The 19,312-nt window shown below is 44.8% G+C and overlaps 1 protein-coding gene across 2 annotated transcripts in view; it reads right to left on the reverse strand.

The window, feature by feature from the left end:
* Positions 1-13,520, reverse strand: part of GMCL1 (germ cell-less 1, spermatogenesis associated) — a 42,526-nt gene extending 29,006 nt beyond the window's left edge. The window contains exons 1-6 of one of the 2 annotated variants that reach the window (XM_075910866.2): positions 13,206-13,520; positions 11,892-12,015; positions 7,298-7,394; positions 4,910-5,007; positions 4,292-4,404; positions 2,920-2,985 (exon numbers count right to left, since the gene is read on the reverse strand). In XM_075910866.2, the coding sequence (XP_075766981.2) occupies positions 2,920-2,985; positions 4,292-4,404; positions 4,910-5,007; positions 7,298-7,394; positions 11,892-12,015; positions 13,206-13,381 (674 nt within the window). In that variant the 5' untranslated portion in view covers positions 13,382-13,520. Of the gene's footprint in view, positions 1-2,919; positions 2,986-4,291; positions 4,405-4,909; positions 5,008-7,297; positions 7,395-7,966; positions 8,117-11,891; positions 12,016-13,205 lie in introns of those variants that run through there. The other variant, XM_014571518.4, reaches the window with a different exon arrangement.
* Between the last annotated feature and the right edge of the window lie 5,792 nt (positions 13,521-19,312).

Consider the following 19,312-nt stretch of genomic DNA (forward strand, 5'->3'; position numbering starts at 1 on the left):
GGGTAGGCCCACTGGTTCGTGAGGAGGGAGAAGCAGTAACAGGAAACTTGGAAATGGCAGAGATGCTCAATGACTTCTTTGTTTCGGTCTTCACCGAGAAGTCTGGAGGTGTGCCTAACGTAGTGAATACAAGCAGAGAGAGGGTAAGTTTAGAAGATAGGATACACAAAGAACAAGTTAAAAATCACTTGGAAAGTTAGATGTCAGCAAGTCACCAGGTCCTGATGAAATGCATCCCAGGATACTCAAGAAGCTGATAGAGGAGGTATCTGAGCCTTTAGCTATGATCTTTGAAAAATCATGGCAGACAGGGGAGATTCCAGAAGACTGGAAAAGGGCAAATATTGTGCCCATCTATAAAAAGGGGAATAAGAACAACCCAGGAAACTACAGACCGGTCAGTTTAATGTCTGTCCCAGGGAAGATAATGGAGCCGGTAATTAAGGAAATCATATGCAAACACTTGGAAGGTAATAAAGTGATAGGGAATAGCCAGCATGGGTTTGTGAAGAACAAGACATGCCAAACTAATCTGATAGCTTTCTTTGATAGGATAACGAGCCTTGCGGATAAGGAAGAAGCGGTGGATGTCATATACCTAGACTTTAGTAAGGCATTTGATACAGTCTCGCATGATATTCTTATTAATAAACTAGGCAAATATAACTTAGATAGGGCCACGATAAGGTGGGTGCATAATTGGCTGGATAACCGTAGTCAGAGAGTTGTTGTTAACGGTGCTAAATCCTGCTGGAAAGGGATAACAAGTGGAGTTCCTCAAGGGTCTGTTTTGGGACCCGTACTGTTCAATATCTTCATCAATGATGTAGATATTGGGATACAGAGTATGCTTATTAAGTTTGCAGATGATACCAAACTGGGTGGGGTTGCAACTTCTTTGGAGGATAGGGACATAATTCAAAATGACCTTAGCAAGTTAGAGAAATGGTCAGAGGTAAACAGGATGAGGTTTAATAAAGAGAAATGCAAAGTGCTCCACTTAGGAAGGAACAATCAGTTCCATACATACAAGATGGGAAGCGACTGTCTAGGAAGGAGCATGGCGGAAAGGGATCTAGGGGTCATAGTGGACCACAAGTTGAATATGAGTCAACAGTGTGATGCTGTTGCAAAAAAAGCAAATATGATTCTAGGTTGTATCAACAGGTATGTTGTAAGCAAAACTCGTGAAGTCATTCTGCTGCTCTACTCTGCACTAGTTAGGCCTCAGCTGGAGTAGTGTGTCCAGTTCTGGGCGCCACATTTCAAGAAAGATGTGGAGAAATTGGAAAGGGTACAGAGAAGAGCGACAAGAATGATTAAAGGTTTAGAGAACATGACCTATGAAGCCAGGCTTCATGAACTGGGCTTGTTTAGTTTGGAAAAAAGAAGATTAAGGGGGGACATGATAGCAGTTTTCAAATATCTAAAAGGGTGTCACAAGGAGGAAGGAGAAAATTTGTTCCTCTCGGTTTCTGAGGACAGGACAAGGAGTAATGGGCTTAAAGTGCAGCATTTAGATTGGACATTATTAAAAAATTCCTAACTGTCAGGGTGGCCAAATATTGGAATAAATTGCCAAGGGAGGTGGTGGAATCTCCCTCTCTGGAGATAGTTAAGAACAGGTTAGATAGACATTTGTCAGGGATGGTGTAGACGGAGCTTGGTCCTGCCTTGAGGGCAGGGGGCTGGACTCGATGACCTCTCGAGGTCCCTTCCAGTCCTATTATTCTATGATTCTATGAGTTGCATAGCTAAGTCGAAATAGCTTATTTCAACTTTGGGCACGTCTACACTGCACTTATTTCGAAATAGAGCGCTCTTCCCCCAACTTCTCTTACTGCTCATAAAATGAGATTTACAGAAGTCAGAGTAAGAAGCCTGTTATTTCTAATTTATTTAGAAATAACGGACTTGCTGTGTAGACACACACTATGCTATTTCAGAATAACTAATGTTATTCTGAAATAGCACTGCTGTGCAGACATGCCCTAATAGAGTAGTCTGTAAGGGCACTCACCTAGGGCATGGGAGATTTGTATTCAAATCCCTGCTCCAAATCAGACTTAACAGGGCCTTACGCCTTGGTCTCAAATCACCACCAGACCCTAACCATTGGGCAAGCACTCTTGGTTTTTACAAAACACACACCACACACCCTGAAATAATTCAGTTTTGCCCAAGTGTAGAAAAGGAAAACAATTTAGGAGGGAAGTCGGGTCCATAAGTAAGTGAAGATTAAAGGACTCAATCTAAATTTACCAGGGTACATGAAAAGTAAATATTTAGTCAGAGTTGAAGAAGTAAGTGACTAGCCACTAGGCAGGCATTCAAAATAAAGTACTCTCTTAGCCAAAACCTATAAATTATATTTTGAAGTTAATTTCAACAGTAACCACGGAGGGACTAAGGAGCCTCGCTAATAAAACTCTGTCAAATATCAAAAGTTTATTTTTAAAATTATGAAAATAGATGCATTACCAAGAGCATTAAATAAAAATCGTAAGTATTTAAAGAAAAACTTGTCAAACTTTAACTGAGGAAATTTTAAAGCTAGATTATATAACACACATATACAATGCCAACCTTGGAAGGGTCCCATCACATAATTAAAACAACATTTTAAAAAACAAGTCATCCTGTGCCACCTTAGCGACTAAAAAAATATATGTATAGTATCATGAGCTTTTGTGGGAAAAACCCACTTCCTCAGATGAAACGATCTTGAGTGGGAAAAAGTAGGGGACCCTCAAAATAAAAAGGGAGAGAGGAAAGACATAACAAAATGGTCTAATGGTCTAATTCTTGATGACCATTACAGCAATATTGTAATATGCCATTTGCAGCATGTTTTAGTTACTTCAAAATAGGTAGACCATTTAACCACCTAATTATCCAAGTTAATTGAAATCTGCATACCTGAGTTCTTTGAAGAGTTCAACACTCTGGTGAGTCATCAGGTTATTTAAAAGCCATTCAAGGCACCTAGATAATAAGAAATCGTTTGCTAGTCACAATTTTCAGATATCCAAGTTAAACCACTGATCAAACCCTAAAATAGATTTCATAACTTCTAATTGGTTTAATAATGGAGGATCAAAAAACTCTCAGGATCTAAAAGCTCTGATATGTCTTTTTCTTTAATGCTACTTTAACTTGAATGATCGTAAACTTTAGGAAGGACTAAAGAAACATTTAAGACATTTCCAAAATATCAGGTTTACTTAGATAAGCATTACACTAACAGTAAACTTTGCAAAGGTTATCTTCTGTGATAGCAAAGGGAGGGTGGGCAGTTTGAATTCAGAAGGTGAACAAAGTAGCTCAGTGTCCCACAAAGGACTGTGGGACCATTAGTTGTTGGGGAAGAAGGAACTGGCTAGAGCACCCTGCTCACCAATTCTTTCAAAACTTTTTCTGCTCAGAACTTAAATGTATTTCATGTTGACCATTACAGCAGCACAGATATCCAACAAATTTAGAACAGAATAGTCAATTACATTCACATTGTACTATTCCTCTGAAAAGTTAACCTATCTTCTTTTCAAATTTACAACCAATTCTTTGCATTCTCTAAGTTACACTTTTTAAAAGAAGGCCCACTGTATTCAAAATAGAGATTGAACCTCTGTGATCCGGGACTCTCTGGTCCAGCACTGCTGAACTAGAGAGCCCCAGCATAGAGATTACCAGCAGCTAGGAGCAGAGCCAGCCAGCAGGGCACCAGAACCTGCAGCTGGCCAGGCTGGGAAGCCAGTGGGGTAGCAGAACTCGCAGCTGGCAGGGCCAGAGTGCTAGCGGGGCTACCAGAATCCATGGGGGGAGGGACCCTGAGCCCACAGCCGGTGGGGCCATGGAAGGGGGTTGGGATGGGGCTGCAGAGCTCACAGCTGGTGGGGTCACGAGGGCAAGCAGGGCTGCCGCCAGAGCTCCCGGTGCTAGCTGGGCAACCGGAGCTAGGGTCCAGAGCAGCAATGGCAGGGAGCTGGGAAGAGGAGCCCAGTGGAGAGGCTAGCACACCGCCCCTCCGCCCCAGATCTTCCCTGGTCCAAAAAACTCCCTCATCCTGGACCGATGAGGGAGCCGGGGCAGGAAGGGCCAACCTCTTGTAGAAACAGGAGAACTAAAACACCTTGTACGACCCATGTTACACACTTAAAAAAATTACAGGGGACTAACTCATTAGTCACAAGTCACATTTATATTTTGGAAAATCTTTCATCTTTAAAGAATAATTAGGTTTTAATTAACATATGAAAAATTGCCTAGAGAAAAAAAGGTTAATTCTTACTTTTTCTTCACAGAGTCTAATCCATAAGTCCCTGCTGAATTGTAATAGCCACACACAGTTTTCACATTAATTGTTTCCTTCATTGTCTCGCCACATTGCTGTATTAAACCATCCTGTGAATAAATCCACGTATATTAAAAAAAATTTAAAACAAACTTATGGGGTTCTTAGTGATAATTTAGTGAAGACCATTTATAAATATATTAAGTTTTCAAAGTTAGGAGCCAGAACAGTATGACCAAACTCAGAGAAGGAAACTAATATAGCTAAACATATTTAACAGCAACACCCACAATGCTGTTCTAACAGCTAATTTAATCCTATTTACATTGCCTATTTATATATAGGCAATTTTATATTTCAACTAAAACTGAGTCTTAGGCATGTTTACATAAAATTGCTTCACTGATGTGTGATAAATAAGTATTAAGCAGCCCACTCTTTTTCCAATCAGCATTCTGCAAGTGGTTTTTATAATCCATTTGGAGAAAGAGAGAACTTATTTAACATTTGCTCGAGTGTGCCTTTTAACTACACTCTGAATTTTAATGTTATTCCAAATAAACCACAAGACCACTATACTATCTTAATATGGCCAGTGCTTTATATATTACTTACCAGCTGCAGCATGCAGGCTGCTGCTAGAAGGGCAACAACACGACTGGGCTTTATTAAAACATCATCTCTATATAGTGAGCCAAAGGCTACCTGCAGAGCTAAAAGAGCACAAACTGTCAAATCTAAAAAAAAAAAATAGCTATAATCTCATGTTTCATAATGTTTAAACACTAGGGATTCCTTTCAATTTATGCTGGTGCTAAAATTCTAATGTGTTAATCAAGAAAAAAGATAAATTGAAAAAGTTAAATCAATAGAAAGCCAATCGACACAAAATTACTGAACTACTGAAATGCACCTCACTCCCACAAATATGCTGATTATTTTTAACTGGGTTATTAGGAAATATTTATGCTAAAAGTATAACTTCTATAAGCACTGCAGTTCTAAGTACACACAGCATCTATACTCAGGATAGCTCCAAATTTTGATTCACAAAAAAAATTGAGAACTTTCTAAACAGTTCTTTCGTTCACATTTTTTAAAAGCAGAAGTAATACCTGAACAGTACAACTACTCTGCTGTTTAAACAATTAGTATTCATTCTAACAACTGAAAAAGTACTGGGACCATCAAATAGTTCCAGGGGACCCTAACACTGCAGAGGGTGATGCCTATAAATTATAACTCCACCTTGCCCATCATGGTAATAATGCAATGTCAGGTTTTCAAACTGAAATTGTGTCTCTTTGTTAAGCATTCCAAGAGAACACTAAGCTAGGGGAAGAGGTAGATAATAGGGACGTGAACGTGTACTTGGGCTCATGGGTTAACGTACATGGTTACATGCAGCTCCCTCTTCTCCCCCCAGCACAGCTACCTCTGATAAAGGGAGAGGCAAAGCTGCCTTCGAAATTTTCAGCTATTACATATTTACCTAAATAAATGCATTTTAGCATCCCTAATAAAATTTGCTGGAGAGTAGAGATTAGGGATGTTAGCAAACATTTCTTTTTGTAAATGTGTAACTGCTGAACGTGTAACTACCTCTCCCACTCCACTCCCATGCTGCGGAGGGGCAGGCAGCTCCACAGGAGCCTGTACATGCAGAGAGCCGGATTGAAAGATGGCTTCCAATGTTTACCAGCTCCCACCTGCCCCCCAACACTGCTGCATCTGGGCAAAGTAGCAGGGGGCAGGGCAGGAGGCTCTGTGGGAGCTGGCTTAAAAGCTGGCTCCCACCTGCCCCCCATCCCACTGCCTCTGATACAGAGGCAGCAAGGGGGAGGTTGCATGTTGTTGTTAGTATTAACCGATAAGCCCAAGTTTATCGGTTAATCATGTAAACTACACACTAGGTTCAGATAGATAGGGTTCAGAGTGACCTAGACAAATTGGAGGATTGGGCCAAAAGAAATCTGATGAGATTTAACAAGAACAAATACAGAGTCGTGATACAAAGCCGGCAGCAAGTGGTAACAGCCCAGGCTTATCCAGTAACTATTTAAATGGTTATACTTTTACATTCCTGCAGAAAAGAATATAAAAAATTCCAATACATTTTCTCAAACCTGTCCCAAGGGGAGAATCGTGAAGAGTACTCCTCTGAGTGGTTGCCTTTCCAAGACAACACAGAAAGAGGTGCTTCATTCAGACACTTGGGTCTCCACAAGTTACATATGTTGTTCAAAGTACTGTTTTAGACTGCATTTCTTCAGTCAGAATAGTGATAGAGATGCAGCCGTGTTAGTCTGGTTTAGCTGAAACAAAAGACGGAACTATGTAGCACTTTAAAGACTAACAAGATGGTTTATTAGGTGATGAGTTTTCGTGGGCCAGACCCACTTCCTCAGATCAATATGTGGAAGAAAATTGGCACAACCATATATACCAAAGTGATACAATCAAAAAAATGAACACATGTGAAACTGACAAATCAAATTTTAGAACAGAGTGGGGGTGAGGGAGGAAGGTTAGTGTATGTAACCTCCCCCCCTCATACTTCCTCTGTTCTAAAATTTGATTTGTCAATTTCACATGCATTCTTTTTTTATTGTATCACTTTGGTATATATGGTTGTGCCAATTTTCTTCCACATATTTATCTGAGGAAGTGGGTCTGGCCCACGAAAGCTCATCACCTAATAAACCATCTTGTTAGTCTTTAAAGTGTTACATGGTTCCGTCTTTCGTTTCTGCAGTCAGTTTCTGAACCTACAACACAGTTGCTGTTATGATCAAAGACTAAACTAAGCCATAAACAACTCATGCTTTCTCTCAGAGCAACTGATTAGTTACTGGCTTTTTCAGTCTTCTTTTTCACATTTTTGAAAATGAGCCCTCTCTTTTCAAACAGACATGTCAGATTTTTATCATACAGTACCTGAAGGAAAATTTAAAGGTTGAAAATAAGTGAACTAACAATATTGAGGCAAAGGCCTTTACTCACCTTCTATATCAATATTCTGGTCAGGAATCTCCAGTTCTATGATGTTCATGCTAGACTCCCTCCAAGAACCACTGAACATGCTGGAAAAGTAGCCAGACTATTTAAAAAAAGAAAAAAAAACACAAACATACAAGGAACCATTTCATTCAAATAATGAAAAACTGTAAGAGTTTGACATATTAGCCAAAATTATTAATAATCTTCAGCTATAAATCAAGTAAATTATGGGGTAAGCAAGCTGAAATAATAGTGATATACTTCCATGTCAAGAACTACTAATAATATTTCTTCCAGTTATGTGGAAATATTTATAAACATTGACCAACATTTCAAGTCTGTTTACAGAAGTAGAGGCATTTGTTTTTCAAGTTATTTTTCATCAATAAATTCAATTTTAAATAGGCCGAAAAGCTGAGAAAAATTCCATTTTAAATCATGATATCCATAGTGCGTACTCATGTCCAAAATTTAAAGTTCCTATAACTATATGTAGACAAAAAAATTCTACAGGCATTGATTTTTTAAGCCAATTAGAAAAGAATACATGCAAAACATACAGATTAATTTACACGATTGTGGTCTCAGACTAAGGACACACATACATCTTAAAATTCATGTGTAGGTAAATTCATACAAACACATACACATACACCGTTTACATAGGTATACCTTTTTTAACAAAGTGTAAGGCATATAAAACTAGTATTTGATAGATTTCCATCCAAAGGAAGTGAAAAAAAGTGCTTTACTAGGATTCAAGATTTTCCATCTCGGCAGAAGGAGTGCCCATTATGTGATGCTATCACACAGTGATGTTTACCTGAGAGATTAAAAAAATAGAGTCTATTTGTACAGTAGCATATCTTCTGCACTATTACCCAATGTTTCCACTGATGGCAGCAAATTATAAACACACGTATCTAAAACCAAAATTTTACTAAATCTATATGCCTCCACCATACTATTTATGAGCAAAGAAATATACCACTGTTGGTTATTGCGCTTTTATTAAGAACCTAGAGAGTTTGTTCCATTCAGATGGAGAGCTTAATATATTCACAGGCTATATCCAAATGTATTGTGCTAACTCCTAGATTTCATGGAGAATAGTGTGTTTTGCAAAGATCAGTTATTTATATACTGTACTGTATAAGTAGTACCTCAGTGCCATCTAGTTGGAAACATTCACTAATTCACAAGCTAGGAGAACTAAAGCTGACAGATGGTGATCAAGACACAGAAGCAATCTATCCAAAATATAAGTAGAGTCGTAGCTTCACCAATAATTTCAGATATACTGTATAATTGAGAAAACAGTTTAACCCTGCAGATTTAGTTTAAATTAAAATAAATCACTTTTGTGAATCAATTTGGAGAGTCAACTCACCAAAATTTCCCTTTACAAAATATCTCAACCTCAGAGACAAGGTTAATAACAATTCAAAAGAATTCTGGAATTTAACTTAATATATTCAAATGCATATTAAACATCAAATGATTTTTCATTAAGCCACATCAAACTTTAAAAAGGAAATTTTACAACTTTTTATGAGATTATGCCAAAGCAATGCTGGAAAAAGAGACTTTCTGTGCTATGCTGGACAAATCACTTAATATACGGCTGAACCAAGACTAGAACACAAGTCTAATTCCAGTCCATATTTGAACCACAAAACCATTCTTCTCTGGAAAGTAAACAACATAACCAAGAGAAAAATAAACAGTTTTATTTGGGATTTTAAGTAGTACAGGAAAGATTAGGCAAATTTTTCACCTCTGACTGGTAACTGCAGAAAGTTAATTCTTTCTGTTAGCTATTATCCATATTTTATCCAAACATGTCCTATTGAACTATTTACACCACAGCACACATATAAAGAAAAAGAACCTTACATTAAGATTTGTCCAAATTTATTTCAACCACTGATATCTATAATATCTACAAGGATTATAATGGAAAGTTTGTCTGCCAACTTTGTGCAATAGTACCAGCAAAAATTGGTAGGATTTTCAGATGTAGCACATGAAAATACTTTATATTCGTTAAAACTATATCCCACAGTGGCTGTCATTTTAATTAAATTATTAATTAGTAATTAAAATATTGTGTATTATGACTTCAAACTACAATTTTGTTTGTCCCAGTTTTTGTCATGAAGAATCCATGGTTTCTCACATTTTTCCCCCCATGACAAAAAACTACTTGTATGAATACTACTCCTTGATAGCAGAATTCCCATTGAAGTGTTACCTTACTCTCCTTATCTGCTCATGTCCCCATGGTCTGCACTACAGGGCACAGAAAGTTTCTGAATATGAAACTAAAAATTAAACTTGAAAACAAAATAGTAGAAATTGCAGTAGCATTTATTCAGAGTTGCTGTAGAGCTGGGTGTGTGATTTTGATTATTTCAACGCTCAACAGTCTCAATTTTAAAATATAAATAACTGAAACAGAACATATTCACAGTTCACAGAAACAGTACACCCCATGAAGTGTATTTATTCTGATTAAATCAAACCCTATCCAGGGCTTCAGTTGGTCAAGGCCTGTTTGGCAGAAATCTGGAGGTTGCCCTGTCATACAAATCTACTAAACAGCAACATGTATAAGACTGACAACCCAACAGTAATCTCAGAGACAGTTACTTGACAAGTAGTGGTTCTAGAATGAAGCAGTAGCGGGCTAGAGTTTGGCTTGATTTCTTCTTATTCAGTTGGGGGTTTCAATTCAAAGGGAGGCTGAGCAGGACCTCAGTCCTGAGGTTGAAATTACATCTGCCACTGTCAGCCAGAAGAATCCTACTCATAGTCAATACCTAGGTATTTGTCTGGCAAACAGCTTAGCTGCTGATGCACATGCACAGGAAGACAACTTCATTCTAAGTAAACTGTCATTCAAGTTCACTAGTGACCTCTTTGGGACATGCACCTTATATTTACAATTAAGCCACTCGAAGATTTGGAAAAAAGAAGTGCATCTTCGGTATTATTACTTTAAATATGTTTGTTTTTATCTACTGAGCTGACATTATGTAATCTAGTAAAAAAAAAAACCCTAGTTGTTTAGAAGCAGAAAGTGCGCTGTTTCTTTCAGGCTAATAGTAGCATTTCTAAAGAATCTCTTTCACATCCTACCCATTACTCCTAAGTAAAATAGTACATAATTTTTGGCTGGTTTGGAACAGTTTTGTGCACAGTACAGGCAGTCCCCGAGTTACGCGGATCCGACTTACATCGGATCCACAGTTACGAACGGGGGCCCGTCTCCCTGGTCTCCAGCAGACCAGGGAGAGGAAGCAAAGCGGCGGAGAATGTGGGCAGCGGACAGCCCAGACGTGTCTGGGCTATCTGCTGCCCGCGTGTTCCGCCGCTTTGCTCCCCGTCCCCCTGGTCTGCAGACCAGGGAGACGGGGAGCAAAGCAGAGCAAAGCCGCGGAGCCCGAGGGCAGCAGGACAGCCACGGCGCGTCTGGGCTGTCCCGCTGCCCCCGTGCTCCGCGGCTTTGCTCCGGACGCCTGTGGTACAGCAGCTGGGGCGCCGCCGGTTGGTCCCGTAGCGCCTGCCCCGGGCTTCCTGGAATCAGCTGCTGATCAGTTTCAGCAGCAGCTGACTTGGGGATGCCTGGGGTTCTTAAGTTGAATCTGTATGTAAGTCAGAACTGGCGTCCAGATTCAGCCGCTGTTGAAACGGATCAGTTTCAGCAGCGGCTGAATCTGGACGCCAGTTCCGACTTACATACAGATTCAACTTAAGAACAAACCTACAGTCCCTATCTTGTACGTAACCCGGGGACTGCTTGTATACTCCTTGCTTGCTTGAGATATTAAGAAAGAAACCTTAAAATCACAATAATCTCAAAACAGAAGGATCAATGGTGATAACCATAATCTCTGTTTTAGAAACAAAACTCTACATTATCAGCATCCTTTGCACTTTCTTTTTAAGAGACTAAGTAGATAGTAACTGTTTTCACAGTCACTGTCTTGATCTTTTTGAAACCAGAGTTCTTCAGACTAGCACAGAAAGGAAAGGAACACATATTTTTTGAAGTATAGTATTCTTCACAAGCCCTGTAACAAAGGCTTTCCTAAATGTATTTTCACACAGTGCTGTAATCAATGTAATACTATACTCTGAAAGTTCATCCAAGTTGAGGGATGGAAAAAGCTGTTCACATTTTTGCCTTCACACATAAACACTGTTAGCTTTATGCATGCAGATAATTCATTTTACTGCAGAGAACTGGCCATTAATTGTTCTTATTGGTTACACAGATTAGCAGGTAAATTGCAGTATTTAATTAATTGTGTGCACAGCTCCTATACAAGTCCACAAATCTTTAGAAAGTTTACACAAAAGGATAAGAGGCCTGGATCAGTGACTGGCAACTGTGTTCCATTATCAGAGCATCTGAAGCACAAGATAGGTACTTCATGCTTTTAAACGTAAAGAAAAAAATAGAATTAGAAACTGGAAAATGGTCAATGGAGGGAAGGAAACTGATGGAGAAAAAAACAGATCTATCCTTGAAATTTACATATTGTTTAATTTATCAAAATATTTCTACTACAAAGAAAAAAAAATCACCTACCTGACACAAATATATCTTGTGCAAGTTCCATTCCTCTCCCAGAGCACAGATCTTAATATCACTATTTTCACCATTCAAAAACAGAGTCTGATAAATATACTTGGATGTACTTTTTAATTTTTTCCTAGATTAAAAAAAAAAAAAAAACAACCCTAAGAATACACGACACTGGAATTCTGCCACAAAGAAAATTGAAGTATTTGTTAAGCACTTGATTTTAAAGCACCACTTATTAGCTAGCTAGATTTTCTTCTCTCTCCTTAAGCACTGACAGACCATTTCCCCTAGAACTCACGTGACTTATGTTTACTTCATTTTTGTTTACTCCAGCTGAGGACTCATCAGAGTGCACAGGAGAGTTAATAGGGAGCCCAAGACCAAGACCCAAACCTGCCAATTGCCATGAACTAGAATCCATTTTTCCAGAATTAGTTTTCTCCCCTCATCCCCACTTCTATGTGATAATCCTCCAGAGAGCAGAGGGAACTCAGCCCTTTCTACATCCCCCAAATCTTCTAGGACCCATTCAACTGGATTCCCCTCAGGCTAACCAATTCCCCACATTTCTTCTCAACCAACCCTTCTGCCCTCTCCAGTCACCTTCCAAATCCCTCCTTTCACCCTACCTTTAAGGCTCCTTACCTATACCCCCCCACACCAGAACCAAATACACCCCACTTCAGAAACTCCCTCCAGCTACAATTCCCCCAAATCCTTTCACCAATCATGACCCCCCCTGCCAACAAGACGCCCCCATGACCAGCCCAAGACTCCCCAACCGCAAATCCCCACCAGCCCAGACTCCCCTACACACCTCTGCCAGCTAAGACTCCCCACCAATGCTCCCTCTACTCTCTCCCATCCATGTGCGGAATACAGTTGTGCGTGCGAATGGGCACCACCAGGAAAAACGCAGACCCCTCCCAAACTCTCCTGAGGGCTGCACAAGGGCACAGCTGACAGGGGCACTGCGCCTTGCAAGCCAAGACCCTCCAAATTTGACAGCCAAGGATACCTGCCGGCCAGACCCCCCCAATCTTCCAGCCAGGACCCCCCCCAAAAAATCTTCCAGCCAGGACCCCCCCCAAAAAAATCTTCCAGCCAGGACCCCCCCAATCTTCCAGCCAGGAACCCCCCCCCCCCAAAAAAAAAATCTTCCAGCCAGGACCCCCCCAATCTTCCAGCCAGGAACCCCCCCCCAAAAAAATCTTCCAGCCAGGACTCCCCAGCAGCCTGGACCCCCCCCACCTCCTCTCGCCAAAATCCCCCGCTTGACAGCCCCCCTCCCCGCCCCACCACCCCCCCCGCCCCCACCTGCGGGGGGTGTTGAGCAGCCGCTCCTCGCGCTCGCCGTCCCCGTCGCTGTCGCTCTCGCCCTCGGGCCCGCCCCGCTTCCTCTTCCCGCCGCGGCTGCCCCCGGCCCCTCCTGCCCCCTCCCCGCCAGGGGGCGCCACCCGCCGCCTCAGCACCCGGCTGCTCAGCGAGCCCATGGCGGCTCCGCCGCCTCCTCATGGGGCCGCCCGGCGCGGAGCGCAGCGCCCGGCAAAAGGGGGGGAGGGGCTCAGCGACGCCCAGCCGCTTCCATTGTCACCGCCACAGAGGCCGCGGCCACACGCAAGGGCGCATGCGCTGAACGGGACACGCGGCGCCTGCGGTTAGACAGTCGCGCATGCTCCTCCGCTGCTCCGCGCGCGCGGGAGGGAACGGGGGGGGGGGGTTAGCGCGTGCGCACTGCGCTGTCTTGTGGGCGCGCGAGCCTGCATGCAGAGCCGTCGAGCTGCAAAGCTGCTGCCGTCGCCTGCAAGGGCTGCTTGGGGTGGCTGCTGTTGCGGCGGGTTTCCCCTCGCTCCCTCGCCTCAGCGAGCCCTGTGCTGAGTGCAGGGTTTGGTGGGGGGTCCCCTTGCAAGAATTCCCTCTGCTGCTGTTATAACTGTAGAGGCCGGGTCTTGGCTTCAGCTGGGGTTGCAATAACTAACCCCGAGGGGATTGGCCCACTGGAGTTTTGGGCAGCATTCCCAGGATACCTTGGTGCACACAGCTGGAAAAAATCCACATACGGGTGGAAAAGATTAGAGGAACATTATAGTGTTGGGTATTGCATGACACCTAAAATGGTCATGTTGGGGTCCCTGGGCATGATCCTAGGTAACTCGGGGGAGTGGAAGATCACAAGAATCGATGAAGCACCCCAGCTCTAAGCCCAAGCACCCTAAAAGCACCCCCTTTCCCCCCCCCCCCCGGCATAACTTTTCTCTGGCTCGCTAATAGCTGGGAACGGCAAGACAGACCTTGAAGTTGCCTAGTTACTATCAGTGGTATAGAAGAAGAATTCAGATGTCTCTGTAGAGGGGAGGAGGAGGTAGCATGTCCCAGCGTGGGAAACTTGCTACAGTTCACTATTTTCCTTCAAGTAAACAACCTGGGTATATAAGGAGGGAAAACTGCTTACATTGGTGTGCTTGATCTGAGATGTCTAGTCTCCTGGCACCTATTTGAGCATTCAAATAAACTTTTTTTGCTTCTCCACACCGGTGTGTTTATTGGAGCGCGCACACTGGGCACCGAACCCAGCTGTTGCCCCCCCTCGGGCACTGTGTGCCAGCGACAGTTCTTGGCACCCCAGATGGGACTCGAGGCTGAAATTTAGCCTTTCCCGGACCCCTCCCGGTGGTCGATGGATTGCGGCAACGACTGACGCCCAGCGCGCACCGGTGACTTTATCGGGGGCCTCGGCGAAGACACAGTTTGATCGACCCCGGAGAGCACAACGGTGCAACGCGCTCAAATAGCGGAGAAGCAGTTGCGGGCGACGGTGCGGAACCGGTCCCATGGATAAGATAGGAACAGTCCAGTGGGGTGGACTTTCGCCTGTTAAGACCTGGGGATGTCCAGTGTCTCCTGAGGTTATGGGGCAGGCGACAGGCAGGGCATGGTGTACACCTTTAGAATGCATTCTAGTGAACTGGAAAGTGTTTGGATCAGATCCCATGACTAAAAGTAAACTGAAAAGGTTCTGTACAGTAGACTGGCCTCAATATCAGCTAGAGGACCAGGAAAGGTGGCCACCGGAAGGATCAATCAATTATAACACGATCCTCCAATTACTCCTATTTTGTCAGCAAACGGGTAAATGGCATGAACATTTATATGCGCAGTTGTTTATGGCTTTAAGAAATAGAACAGATATTTTGCAACAGTGAAATTTAACTCCCTCGGGTGCAGTAGTAACTAATGTGAGCCCCTAGAGCTCTCCTACAGCTGTAATGGCAGATTCAGTGTCCCCTTCAGCTTCAGCACCCCCACTATATAAGAAACAGGTGCCTCAGGTCCCAGAGGATGGTGCCTCAGGTCTCTGTGGGATTCTACCCACTGATTACTGAGACTGTGGTAGCCCGCCAAGGAGCTGAGGGGCGCCAGGCCACTACTATGCAAGTTTACACCCATGTGCCTTTTAACCCAGTGGACCTAGCAGCCTTTAAAGTACAGGCTGGAGGATTCTCCACGAACCCAAGCCGGTTTATCTCAGTGTTCGAGGGGTGTCTGGCTAGCCACAAGCCTGACTGGGATGACTGTAATATCCTCCTGAGGACCCTGTTGTCTGAGGTGGGGCGGAATCAGGTTATAGCCAAAGCAAGGGAGGAGGCACAGCGGAGACATGAAAGGGATCCACAAAACCTCCCTGAGCCTGCAGACATGGTTCCCCTAGCAGATCCTAGGTGGAATCCTAATGACCTCTTGCAGTACACCTGTCTCACCTCATACAAGGAGTTGCTTTTACATCGTCTCCAGCACTCGGCTGTCCGACATAACAACTGGGCAAAACCATATGAGTTAATACAGGAACCAAAGGAAAGTCCAATTGCCTTTCTGCAGCGGATTCGGGATGCCATCCAGCAAAATACTAACACAAATCCCGATGACCAGGCAACTGAGGCAATTATAAAGGGGATCTTTACCAGCCGTGTAGCCCCTGATATTAAAAGGAAATTACAGAAAAAGGAGGACTTAATAGGCATGTCCATGGCACAGATTCTGGAAACTGCAAATAGGGCTTATTCCCTGAGGGTATGCCTACACTACCCCCCCTAGTTCGAACTGGGGGGGGGGGGGTAATGTAGTCATACGGAGTTGCAAATGAAGCCCGGGATTTGATAGTCCGTTCCACGTGTAGCCGCGCGGCACGGGGTCCGAACTAGCCGGCATTTAAAAATGGCGCCAGCCGGCTTTATGCAAATGAAGCCCGGGAAATTCAAATCCCGGGCTTCATTTGCAACTCCGTATGACTACATTACCCCCCCCCCCCAGTTCGAACTAGGGGGGTAGTGTAGACATACCCTGAGAGAGGGAGAAAAGGAAAAGAAGCAAGTGAAAATGATGGTAGCTGCAGTACAGGCTGGTGCTAGGGGAAGGTTACAGGAAAGAGGACGGGGCCGTGGACGCGGGTGTCCTGGCCTGCAGGGAAGACGTCTGGGTCGCAACCAGTGTGCCCTGTGTCGAAAGGAGGGACACTGGAAAAATGAATGCCCCGAAAGAGAATGTGCCCCCATGATGGCAGCAGAGACTCACGAATAGGGGTGTCAGGGGAAACGGATCATCCTGCCCCCGGAACCCCGAGTAAAAATGAGGGTGGGAAATTCGGAAATAGACTTTTTAGTGGACTCTGGGGCGGCATGAACCGCCGTAAACCAACCCCTTCAGCTGCCCGTGGCGGACTCCCTCACTGTGGTGGGTGCCACAGAAAAAGGAGCCCAGTGTCCAGTATATGCCCCAGCAGAATGCGCTCTGGGAAACAGAACTATAACTCACAAGCTGGTCTATCTCCCCGAGTGCCCAACGCCGCTGCTGGGACGGGACCTGCTTTGTCGCTTAGGGGCCACCCTGCATTTCACCCAGGATGAAATAACCCTTACCTTACCCCCCGAGAATGCCTGGATAATGACTCTGGCAGCTGAGCCCTCTGCCGTGCAAGCCCCTGAGTGGAGCCAGTGGGAGGATCAGGTGTACCCCCTAGTATGGTCATCAGGGGTCCCGGGAAAGGCCACACACCAAACCCCTGTCAGCGTTCAGCTCCTCCCAGGCAAAAGCCCGGTGCGGATCAAACAGGGGGAAGCCAGAGAAGGGTTGCAGGAGGCTATAGACCGGTTCTTAAGCTGCAGTACACTTCGGGAATGTCAGTCAGCCTGGAACACCCCCATCTTGCTTGTCCGGAAGCCGGATGGCACATATCGACTAGTCCAGGACTTAAGGGCGGTTAATGAACAGGTTAAGACGCTGCACCCCCTTGTCCCAAACCCGTACACACTGTTGGCCTCCATAGGAGGACAGTATACCCACTTTTCGGTTCTCGATTTGAAAGATGCTTTCTTCACGATTCCAGTTGATGCTCCATCTCAGGAGATTTTCGCTTTCGAGTGGGAAGACACAAAAAGGGTTAAGAAACAGCTTTGCTGGACAGTGTTGGCCCAGGGATTTAAAAATTCCCCCACCCTTTTTGGCCAGGTCCCACCTGGCCGAGTGGGACAATGAGGACAAGGTACTCCTTCTGCAATATGTAGATGACTTGTTAATTGCCGCTGTGGGCCTAACCCCCTGCCTTAAAGCCACCGTGAGCCTCCTGAACTTTATTGGACTCCGAGGATACCGGGTAGCGCGGAGTAAGGTTCAAATCGCCCTCCCAGAAGTACGGTACCTGGGGTTCCACATACGGCAAGGGGAGCGCCAGCTTTCAAATGAAAGAAAAGAGGCCATCTGCCAAATTCCCAGCCCACGCAGTCGCAAGCAGCTCAGGGCATTTCTGGGTATGGCAGGCTTTTGTAGAATATGGATTCCAGAGTTTGGACTGTGGGCTAAGCCATTGTATGAATGTGTTAAGGGAACAGATCAGGACCCTTTTCACTGGTCCACAGAAGCCGACCAAGCATTTAAAACTTTAAAAAGAAAACTGATGGAAGCCCCAGCCCTGGGTCTGCCAGACCTCTGCAAGCCGTTTCAACTGTATGTACATGAACGAAAAGGGGTGGCCTTGGGAGTGCTTACTCAGTTATTAGGCACCTGGAGACGTCCCGTGGCCTACTTTTCCAAACAACTCGATCAAGTAGCCAAGGGCTGGCCGGCATGTTTACAGGCAGTCGCAGCAACAGCCTTAGTACTTGAAGAAGCCAAGAAGCTGACGTTGGGGGGGGTCATGCAAGTGTATACTCCCCATATGGTCCAAGCCCTTCTGGACGCTAAGGGTGGTCTTTGGCTCACCCAGGCTCGGGTAGCTCGGTATCAGGCTAAGCTTTTAGAGAACCCCGAAGTGACCTTGCTAACCTGTCCCTCCCTTAACCCGGCCACTCTTTTACCGGAAACAGAGCAGCAGGAACACGACTGCTTGGAGATAATAGATGCCCAATGCTCCAGCCGTCCGGACTTAAAGGATCAACCGCTCCCTAATGCGGATTGTGAGTGGTACACTGATGGTAGTAGTGTTGTGGTAGACAGGCAAAGGAGGGCGGGCTACGCTGTCGTGACCCTCCACGATACCGTGGAAGCTGAGGGTTTGCCTGCTGGGACATCTGCCCAGCTTGCTGAACTGGTAGCTCTGACCCGTGCGCTCGAACTGTCAGAGGGAAAACAGGTCAACATCTTTACCAACTCCAGATATGCTTTTGGAGTACTACATGCTCATGCTGGTCTGTGGAAACAGAGGGGCATGCTGACAGTCCAAGGCTGCCCGGTCAAGCATGGGGCCCACATTCTTCAGCTCCTGGAAGCAGTGAAACTCCCCTCGGCAGTGGCGGTGGTACACTGCAAAGCTCATGAGAGGGACGACCAAGATGTGGCAAAGGGAAATGCCCAGGCAGACAGGGAAGCCAAGCGTGCTGCCACCTGCAACCACTGGAAGCAGAGAACGCACAAATCAGACCCTTAAGCCTCACCTCTCGAAAATCTGTCAAGAAGCCTCCCTACGGTAGTCTGATGCTTTGCCCATTGTTTTGCTCCGCATCCGCGCTCTCCCAAAGGGTAGATTAGGGCTTAGCCCCTTCGAAATTATGTTTGGAAGGGCATGGCCTATGAATGGGACACCGGCTCTGGCAGGGGAGTGGGAACTGGGATGCGGCTTTTTATCTCAGTATATGTGCTTTCTGTCTGCTGCTCTCTCTTCTCTTCACAGGTACACCAAAGACTCACAGCCTCTTCTGCTGGATGCCCCTGTCCACTGCTTGCAGCCGGGAGACTCCGTGCTCGTTCGTACCTGGAAGGACGAGCCTCTCCGGGAGAAGTGGAAGGGACCCCACACCGTCCTGCTGGTTTCCCACACGGCAGCAAAGGTTGAGGGACACAAAAACTGGATTCATCACTCGCGTCTGAAAGTAGTGCCTACATCGCCGCCAGCAGAACAGTGGACCGTCCAGCCCACCAGAGCCTCATCCACTGAT

This window comes from Pelodiscus sinensis, chromosome 28 (assembly GCF_052426305.1).
Source record: "Pelodiscus sinensis isolate ZL-2025 chromosome 28, ASM5242630v1, whole genome shotgun sequence".
NCBI lineage: Eukaryota > Metazoa > Chordata > Testudines > Trionychidae > Pelodiscus > Pelodiscus sinensis.